Source organism: Netta rufina (genome assembly GCF_964035555.1).
Source record: "Netta rufina genome assembly, chromosome: Z".
Lineage (NCBI taxonomy): Eukaryota > Metazoa > Chordata > Aves > Anseriformes > Anatidae > Netta > Netta rufina.
The window spans coordinates 77601382-77611866 of record NC_140126.1 but is presented as its reverse complement, the minus strand read 5'-3'; the positions used below and the strand labels follow the sequence as shown (position 1 = coordinate 77611866).

The 10485-nt window shown below is 45.5% G+C and overlaps 1 protein-coding gene across 1 annotated transcript in view; it reads left to right on the top strand.

Annotated features, from left to right (window-relative positions):
- Nucleotides 1–538: 538 nt before the first annotated feature.
- MCTP1 (multiple C2 and transmembrane domain containing 1) overlaps nucleotides 539–10485 on the top strand; it is a gene marked incomplete at both ends in the record, with an annotated part of 279396 nt that continues 269449 nt past the window's right edge. The window contains one exon of the mRNA XM_084304750.1: nucleotides 539–1048. Coding sequence (XP_084160876.1) covers nucleotides 539–1048 — 510 coding nt within the window. The remainder of the gene's footprint in view (nucleotides 1049–10485) is intronic.

Below are 10485 nucleotides of genomic sequence, written 5' to 3'. Positions count from 1 at the left end.
TTCCCCCTCTTCCCCTCCCCCACCGCAGTCTAAATAAAGATGCCGCTGCTTATTTTTTATTTTTTATTTATTTTATCTCCCCCGCTCCCGGGAGCTGCCTGCGGGTAAAATGCAGCATCACGGCGCTGCCGGGCAGAGCACGCTGCCCTCCGCGCGGCTGTGCTCAACGCAAAAACACACATACATATAAAAAAAAAAAAAAAAAGAAAAAGAAAAAAGAAAAGAAAAGAAATCGGCGTGGAGGGGGGGTGAGGGGACAGGCTAAACCCACTGTGTCCTCGCAGCATATATAGGCGAGCCCGGCGGTAACTTTGGCTGCCTCCTGCCTTCGCTGCGGGGCCGGGGCTGGTGCGGGGGCTGTTGGTGGCAGTGTCGGTGGTGGCACTGGTGGTGGTGGTGGCAGCGGTGGCAGCAGGAGCAGCGGCAGCAGCAGCAGCAGCAGCAGCAGCAGCAGGCGGCGCCGCTCCGTCCCGGCCCGCCGGGGACTGAGGGCGCCGGGCCGGCCGGGCTGTGCCGCCGGGGCCGCCGCCGGAGGACGATGGAGCCGGGCAAGGAGGGTAAGCCCGGCGATGCCGAGCCGGCCGCATCCTTCCAGGCCCGGCTGTGGAGGAACCTGCAGCTGGGGGGCAAGCGCCGCACTGCGGAGCCCCCGGCCCCAGCGAGCGCCAAGGGGGAGCCGGCTGCCACGGGGCGCTGGGGGGGGCTCCGGCGGCGGCGGCAGGCGCTGGACCGCGTCTTCTCGTCCTCCCAGCCCAACCTGTGCTGCTCGGCCGCCGAGCCCCCCGAGCAGGGCGGCGAGGCCGGCTCCGCCCTGCGCCGCCCGCCCGAGCACCGGCCGCCCCCCGGTAAGGCCCCGCCGGCCGCCCGCTCGACCCCCGCCGCCCCCTCCGCCCGGCCGGGGGGCGACCAGGGTCCCGGGGGCGGCTCCGAGCCGTGCCGGCGGCCCGGGGCGCACCTGTCCCATCAGAAGAGCTCCTCGCTGCCCAGCACCGCCTGCCTGGAGCAGCTGCTGCAAGGCTCGCCCTCCGCCGGCACCAGGAGCCAGGCGGTGAGTCCCCGGGGTCGGGCACGGCGGGGGGCAGCGGGACCCCCGGCACCGAGGGGCGAGCCGGGGTGGGTGGTGGGGTCGGGGCGCACTGGGGTGGGCTGGGCTGCACCGGGGCTGCCCTCCTCCCCTGCCCCCTGCTTCCTCTGCCTGTCACTTTCTGTGTGTGTTTTTTTCCCGAGTCAGCCCAAATTCTGTGTCTCGGCGGCACAAGAGGGACGTGGACCTTGTAGAGGGGTCCAGCACGGAGGGACGAAGGTGATTAAGGGATTGGAGCACCTGTCCTCTGAGCAAAGACTGAGGTCTGTTTAGCCTAGAGGGGACTGAGGGGAGATCTTGCCAACCCCTACAAAAACCTGTATAAAGAGGATGGGGCCAAACTCTTATCAGTGGTGACCGGTGATAGGATGAGGGGCAATGGGTATAAACTGAACCACAGGAGCTTTCATCGCCACGTGAGGCAGAACTCTGTGGTTTGGGTGACAGAGCACTGGGACAGGCTGCCCAGAGAAGTTGTGGGATCTCCTGTGGAGATCCTCAGCACCCGCCTGCGGGCCGTCCTGCGTGACATGCTCCAGGTGTGACATGTGTGACATGGACCAGAGGACCTCTGGAGGTCCCTTTCAACCTCAGCCATTCATTGTGGTTCAGTGGCCCCGCTTGCGCATGCCTAATAAATGACAGTAATTAGAGAATCCGTGCGCTGCCACCACTGCACGCTGGTGGCACAGAGTCCCCTCAGTGCCCAGGGCAGGGCAGCAGCTCCAGTGGGTATCACATTGGTGACGAACCCTGTAACAAACCTGCCCTTGGGCCTTGCTGTCTGCCTTGTCCTGCCACCACTCTGTCCATCCCCTCACTGCCCAAACACCAAAACACTGTGGGCTGTTGGCGTGGCATCGGCCTGACCGCGCTGGCGAGGTGGGTATTGCTCCTCATCAGCCCTTACTTTTCTGCCCACGCTCACAAAAGTGTATGGCACATTTCAAGCTGACGTCTTTGGGTTTGGGTTGCAGGAATTACAGGAGTTTTACTCTTCTGGGTAGCACAGGCCATTTTAAAGGCTACCACACATAGCAGCTAATAAATGTGAAAAGTGTCTTTACTTTTTTTCAGTGCTGTTCCACGGCTGCATTCAGCAAAGAAACAGAGCATTTATTTACAAAACATGCCAATTGTTATTTACTTGCAGTCAAATTACTCTTATTTTGAGCAAGGTACAGTCACAACATTTGGAAGGAATGCTGCTAATCCAAACAAAGTGGTACCCAAGCTTTCCAACAGTTGTCTTTAATGAGCAGGATTATGGCCAATTTCTGCAGGCAATTTCTAGCATTAACTCGGGCAGTGCCTGCATAACAAAACTGCTGTTTCTGATGTTAAGTAAAGCTTTTCATGTCCCTGGCTTGTTGGTGGAGCTTAGAGCCGCTGATCGTGATGTTTATTCTGAAGAGATGAGTTGAAACAGCTGTTTTGTGGTCCCATACTCAGCATGTCATCTGTCCTTCTCATCGCAGGAGGTAAAGTCTCACTCAGGTTATTTAACCTGGTTTAATTCACCATCTTCATTGGGCTATAGGGTGGGAGTGGGAACATGACTCACAATATAAAGCGCTGCTGGACGCCCTCCATTGGTGTTTGGTACTCCTCAGAGGCCTGTGCACAGCAAGTAACGAATTCTGTGACTGTCTCGGGTTTCCAGTTCAGTGTATTTCAGGAGTCAGGTCTTGTATGCTTCTGTGCTGTACTCACAGTTCAGTAAGGTCCCTGCCCAACTTTTTGGTCTTGGCTGATGAAATCAATACTAATAAAGTTCTATATGATTTAAGTATCTTATTTCATTAGCAATCAGGTGATAAAATGTTGCATTCAAATTAAATTAAATGCATATCCACAATGATCCAGAAATGGAATGGTTGTAATCCTCAGAGTGAAGCAAGCACCAGCATTTCCTTGCAACTGTATTCCAGTCAAATCTCAAATAAATTTTAAAGCAAGTTTTAAAACTAGCAGTATCTTAGTGTGATTTTTTGTTTGTTTGATTTTCTTTCTAAGTATTTTTAACATAGTCATATGGAAAGGCAGTATTTTGAAGAATGGAATTAAATGAGGCTCCTCCAAGCTTTGTACATGTTTATTCTGTTGATTTTATTTTCTTCAGTAACTATGTACTAGATATTTTGAGGAAGGAAAATACTTCCTCAATGATGGTGGAAAATACTGGAACTGTAATCAGTGAAAAGGACCATGAGTTAGTGTGGTGAATGGCAAGACTTGCATTTTAGGTTGCATTACTATGTGCAGATTTAATCTTGGGATTGTACTTCTGGGCACGGTCACACCATTTAAAAATAATTTGATCTAAGTAAAACATCTAAACTCTGTGCTGTAGTGAGATCACAGCGAACATGGACAATATAGCAAATGCTTTGCTTTCTTGGCATTGGATGAAGTTTCCTTTCCAGTGAGTAGGACTAGCACTGTGCTTCAAGAAGACGGACTCTCAAGCATGGAGTCTTCAGCAGAGAATCATTACAGTTGAGCACTGAATCCTGACCTGGTTCCCCTCGGAAGACTGAGTGCCTCTCAAAGCTGCCCTTGGATTGGTTTGGGGTGAGGTGGACGCTACAATCACTCTGCAGGAAACTCAGGTTCCTTTCACAGGGTAGGCAGAATGTAAATGCCATTTACTAGCACCAAGAAATAAGTCTGTGCATGATAAAACATCATCCTTCTTCCAGCTTCGGAAGGGTGTGCGGCACGTTTGCTTGGCCAAACATTTCCTGAACCTGGATGTGGCATCCGTCCTCCTTCATCCATCTGGGAGATGCACACCTGAGGGAGCCGCAGGTGGTGGTGGCTCAGTGGAGGTTTCATGGGCAGCAGCCCTCAGGGGGTTCTGCAACTCCACAGGGGCTTTGGACATGCCCAGCACTACCTGTGCCAGTGTGGCTTTTCTCCTGACCATGCACAGAGCTGCATGCCACCTGCAGCTTGTCGTAATCAGATAGCGAAAAACCAAACCAAAACAAACCAAAAACAAAACAAAACAAACAAACAAACAAACAAACAACAACAACAAAAAAAAAAACAGGAGGGTGGAAATACCAGCATTTCTGAATGTTTGCAGTCAGAAAAAAAGCCACAAGTGTTTCATCATCCTGATCGGAGAACACGGGTGTGGGCATCTCAAACCAGTAGTGAATGTCAGCAGCATTCCTGGCTGGAAGAGTTCCCTGGCCTTGGCTGTGAGAAATGCTGTGTGCTGCTTCCCTGGCAGGTTTGCAGAACAGTGACCTGGGAGTCACAGGTTGATCCATAATGATGAAGGGGGGTGCAGCGTCCCTCTCTGCCTGTCTCAGGAGATGAGGGGAGGCTGCAGGGTGCCTGCAGTGGAGGGCAGGGGGCAAGGCTGGGACTGCAGCTCTGCCTCTGGATGCGTAGCCATAGGAAAGCAAGCTTCATTAGTTCTGCTGCATGCAGAACCATTTGTTTAATTAAAATGGCATCCTTCAGACTTACAGTTACAGGACTTAAGGGACAAAAAATGGTTGTTGAGTTATATAATGCAGCATAGTGCAAGGGAGAGATGAGCCAGCGAGGAAAAAACCTGGAGGGATGTTTCCAGACAGCCTGTCTGTCTGACTCTCTGTAATATATAAATAGTTAGTTACAACGTTGGTGTAAGAGGGGGAGCTTGGCGGCACCTGGGAGGGAACTGCAGAAATGGGAGTGTGTAGCGTAGGGTCAAGTGAAGGAAGGTTGCACATTCAGGTTAAGAAGCACGGCATTGTATTGAGGTGTCTGGAAGATGAAAACAGAAGCAGTGATTAAATAGAAATAGGAGCAGAGATGGCTGTGAGGGAGCCTGAAGAGAGCAGAACTCTGAACTGGGTGTGGAAGGGCATGCAGGGCCAGTGAAACGCTGAGAGGCAGTGCTTCTCTCTCTACCAGAATACATCTACACCTGGCAGAGCGCCACTGGGGTCAGTGCAGTTACATTAGGAAAACTTGCCTTGTTGGGTCTAGTTTGTGCATCTTGAGGGTCATCTTCCTGTAATTGATCCAGCCAGTGAAGGTAAAAGAACAAAGTAGAAGGTAAAGGCAAAAGATGCTGGTGAAAATCTACACAGATGATGTTATGCAAGAATCTTAATTGCTACTTTGGATTTCTAAGAAATTGCACTGGGGAAGGAGGGTGATGAGGAAAACCAAACACAAGAATTGTTTTTCTTGTCTTGTCTTGTGCAAGAATTACCTTTTTCTGAGATAATGCTCGTACAAAAGAAGAGGAGTTGGAGACAGTTCATTTGCACAGGTATTTAGAGCATGATTTGAGGGTGACAGTCTTCTGAGAATAAAAGAACAAAATTCTGGGCAACAGGGCTTTCCTTTGGGAATCTGGCCACCGACATGTAGGGAAGTAGTAGATGAGTGAATTTTAAAGCTGGACCAGAAGAGCCTTGAGCTCCTTAATAGAAAATAAATAAAAGTAGAAATAGTAAGCAGGGGGAAAAAGCTGTTGCTAAATTTCATTTCTTTCTTAAGAAGGGCTGTTGCAGTTTCTCTGGGCTGTTTGCTTCTCCAGGAGTTTAACTACATATCCAGTTCTATCAAGGTATGTTGTGCATTGTCCCGTTTCCTCGTTGTACTGATTTCTGGTAAACTGCTTACCTCCCAGTGACTGGAGATGCAGAAGTCTGTTTTATGTTGTCTCGGACTCTGACCCATCTGTTAACTTGCAGTATGTTAATACAACGCGTGTATATTGCTAACACAAAAATCAAGTGCACAACAGAATTGTATTTAATTATATCCTCTGCTTAATTAACTGAAGACTCTCTCCAGAGTTTTCAAAGGGAACTGCATCATTTCTCAAAGTTGGCCAGTTGGCATTTCTTCTCATGTGAAGTACTTAGGACAGGTATTTTAAAGCGAACTAGTAGTAGCTCTAGATTTACCATTAATTTGTGACCTCATTCAAGGTTTGGCTTCTCTCTTTTTTTGCCTTTTTTTTTTTTTTTTTTCCTGCCCTGTTTTTACTGGTTGCATGTAAAACTCTCTATAATAAAATAATGGCATTGAGAATGATAAATGGATGGCACATAGGAATTGCAACAGCCTTTACACTAAAGGAACCCCCAAAATACTAATTTTCTCCCCAGTGACTCTGCTGTAAGGTAATAACTTTTGCTGTAGGATTAGTAACTACTTTAACTGGATTTCAAATGAGTGTCAAAGCTCTGCTACTTCAGTGTATTTCATAAATTATTTAAAGAGGTTGAACTTGCTATATATGAAAAGCCAAACACCTGATACAGACATATTACTAAACTTTTGCTCAAAAGCTGAAAAGTGCTTTTTCTCTTCTGTAGCGCTGGACACAGAAAATTATTAGACAGCAATAAGACTTACTGTTGGTTGCTATATTGATGCAAAGAGAACCACTTTTTTAATGTTTTAGAAAACATGACTAAAGCAGTTTTAGAGCCACCAGCATGTCATTCACATTCCTTCTCTGTAGGTAGTTCTAATTTAACTGTTTTGTTGTGATGTGGTGCTAACATATTAATAGACCTAGGCATCATCTTTATTTTTTGTCTTGGATGAATTGCTGGTCTTTGGCAAGATGACCGAGGACTCTGCATTGATCTGAAGACTGAGGTTTGGCCTTTCCTCCCTTTCTTGTTTTGTTATTGATCCTAGATCTTTCTGATTATAAGTGTTATCTTCTAGGGAATTTTAAGAAGGTAGCTATAATGTAAACCCAAAGCTGTAAGTTTAAATGAGAAAAGAAATTGAAAAAAAAAAAAGTTTTCTCTTGTAAAACAGGGAAAGATACCTCAATCTTTACCTGTAGACTTAATATATGTAATATATAAATTAAATCACATTTAACAGTATGGAGTGTTCTTTAGAGTCTGTGTCTGTGCATGGAAGTAGCAGTGTACAGTCCCTGTACTGGTGAAATGATGACAAATCACACCAAGCGCACAGAAAAAGCCACCTAGAATCAGTGGATCCTCCTCATGGGCCAGTCCAGGCACTCAGCTCTGAATTTGTCTATGGTCCGTCGATAAAACCTGTTTGTTATCAGGTGATGTAACGTTTTGGAATTATTAAAATTAAGACTGTACGATTCTGTTACCATAGCTGGAGGATTTTTTTTTCCTAATAGTTGTTAATTCTTTGTATTACTCAGCATCCTTTTGTTTTAGAAGTTATTAAATTTGTTGTACTATGAAGTAGCTTCCCGTGGATCTCAACTCTGAGCCTTGAAAGAACAGAATAAAAAAATGACAGACCTTATTAAACAACCTAATTCCCGTGGCAATCCCTTTGGTTCAGCTTTCTGAAACAAACAAAAACTTGTCAACTACTTTGATGTGCTCTAATGCTTCCCTCCATGTCTTTGTCATAAAGCTGCTTGGAGAAATTTGACGTCTTTGAAGAAAAGAGTTTTTAAGTTTTATCAAGAGAAAACAGTTTTTACTCTTTATCACATTTTACTCTTTATCAAGAGTAAAACCAATATTTTTATTTTATTTATATTCGATGTCAAGTATATCAAATTATTAACTAATAGGTTAATAATTAAAGTGTTTTTCTAATGTGTAGAAGTGGGACTACCCAGTCTAACTACTGCAATAGGATTTTCAACTTGTTTTAGTAAATAAATAAGTAAATTAGACTAAATATACTTAATGTTTCCTTTAGTTTCCCTGAAGGATGACTGAGGATCTGCTAGTGTTGCTCTGTCATCACGTTCTTCTGTGGATGCTCATATTTGTTGCCAGTCATTAGCACTGGTAGCAGCCTGGTGATTACTTGGCATATTATCTTTAGAAATGAGAGTATATGTTTAGAGCATTTTTTTGCCCATTAAGACCACTTATTGCTCTGGTGCCTTTAAGGCTTGGTGTCACTGATGCTAAAAGCAGAACTCGGTATGTTGTTGGATGTGGTGCAGTGTTTGTGTCCCTCCTGCTGCAGCAGGGGAGGCCTTTAGCTGCTAAGCTGGGCTGCAAGCCTTACAGCTTGGTGCCAAGCAATGGCTGCCGAGTTCTTAATCAACTGACTTTTTTATTTTTATTTTTAATTGTGGACCAGTGCCTTTTACCCTGGAAGATACAGGCTAACACAAGAGAAGAGCTGGAGAGCATGTGTAAATACTGCCACAGAGAGATCCTGTCACGATGGTTTGGATCCCTAGTGAAGTTTTTCTGATGTGCACACCAAGATCAAAAGAACATCGTGGTTTTCTCTGGGAGCTGTAAATCCAATGTCAGTTCTGTCAGGAATAGTACATTTGGTGGTCTTGAGACAGGGGGAAAAAGACAGAACTCTCAACTGTTAAACTTTGGGATTCTGTTGCCGAAAGACCACATACTTCTTGCTTCCCATATATCAGAGAAATTCTGGAATAGGTGACTGAGGCTTTTACCAATTGTTGTGAAATGTATTTATTATCTACTTACCTTTCTGGTACTAATCCCCAGCTCCTCCTTTACTGAGATAAATATTACTTGCTTACAGACCTTACAAAGATGAGTAGCTCATCTTTCCAGGACCATGCCATTTTTCCCAGAAATGGGAAAAAAAAAAAAAAAAATCAAAACATAGGTTTGAGTTAATGGCATGCTTTTATGAAAGTGTGTTTTTTCACCAATACAATGTATGCCATGAATGTTGGACAGTGTCGAGGCTGGGTTATGGCATAGCAGAACACACATACAGAGGTTTTGCTGCCAATAGGAAGGGAGCTTTGACTGCTAGGACAGATTTGGATGGGCTTTCAAAACCTCCCTCGACTGTCTCTTCATTTTGCTACTGGGAAGAGCAGAACTCTGTAAGTGGTGTTTACTCCTTCCTTCAGCCTATATCCTCTGTAATGCTTGGCTATTCTTACTTGCAAGTTCTTTTTATTTAAAAAATACATATTTTTTTTAGGTGAAACACTCCCTATTGTTTCCCGCTTAAGCATTGCCTTCATCCAATTAAGATCACAAGTTGCTATAATAAATCCAGAACCAAGGTTCAATACATCTGAATGAAATCTTGTTTTTCAAACTTTGCTCAATTATGTGTAAATCTTGTTCTTTAAGTCCTTGTAGTTTTTCTCTATCCTTCCTCTGCTCATTTGAAAGGGCAGAGAAGAAGTAAATTTCTGTTCAGAGAAGCAAAGGAAATTCAGTCACTTGTTTGACTGCTCTTAACTACTGGCACTGTCACAATACCTCACAAAACTGAGCATCAAACACCTTCTGTAATGCTGCAGTGCTCAAACTTTGCTCTCCTCTCTGTCCTATTCTTGGGAAGTTCTGCACCGGTTTCTCAAGAAAAGTCTTGTTCAGGAATGAGTCATGAAATGTGATACCAGGCGGATTAGATGCTTTTTTGGAGAAAGGCTGAGTGCTGTTTACATAAGGCAGTTGGCTTGAGTCTGAACACCGGGCGTGCCACAGATAGGATGCCGTTTGGCTTTGTTGTGTTTGGTCTGTGGCGTTTGCTTCTGCTGTGCCTGTGAGCAGGTCACCACGTTGAGCAAAGACAAAAAATCCCATGAAGGCTTGCAGACACCTGAACAAACCAGAATTAATGCACCTCATGTATATGTATCTTGCAGTTAAGCTATACAGTACATTGAAATTAATGAATATCCTTAATATGTTCCCACTTTGTGCAAGCTGTTCCTTTTTGTGTCCTTCGTGTAAGAGATGTCTGTACCCATGAGATGCCTATTTGCTGCTTCAGCTGTGTTATTAATTCAGCAGCTAGGCTACCCTGTAGCTAGTGATAAATATTTTATGGAGGTAGGTTTTAGAAAAATACCAACATCTTCCAAGTGTTTTAGAGGGGAGACAACCCAGACATTTTCTTGTAGCTCGCGTTTCGTTAAGGTAACTTATGCCATAATTTATGTATTAAGAGAAGAAAAGCTATAGTTGACACTTTGATTGGTGACTGTGGCCAGGTTCTCTTTCTAAGCCTTTCCTACCCAGTGCTGGAGTGCACTAACCAGAAAATGCCGAAATGAAGTTTGTCTGGGCTGGCTTTTTGTTTGCTGGCAGACCTGGTGCATGGGAGAGATGCTGAGACCTTTTCCAGAAACTAATTCTCACCCATCTTGGACAGGACTTCATTTTCAACCTCTGGCAGAGCTCCTATGCTGTCAGAAAACAAAACTGCCTTCCAGGGACTCTGTGATTCCCTTTTACCCCCAGATTTTCAAAACTCCACTCTTTGTCTAAGCGTTGTCTCAGAAAGTTTGTCTGTGTCTGTCTGGCAAATGGCTCTGAGCTCTTGGAGAGTGGGGTCCAAAAGCTTCCCAGCAGGAGGAAGCAGACACTGACTTCCTACTGCTGTTTCTGCTGGGCGAGGAATGATTATCAAATGAAACTTCATGCCCAGCAGAGAGAGCCTGTGAAGATCTAGAAGGC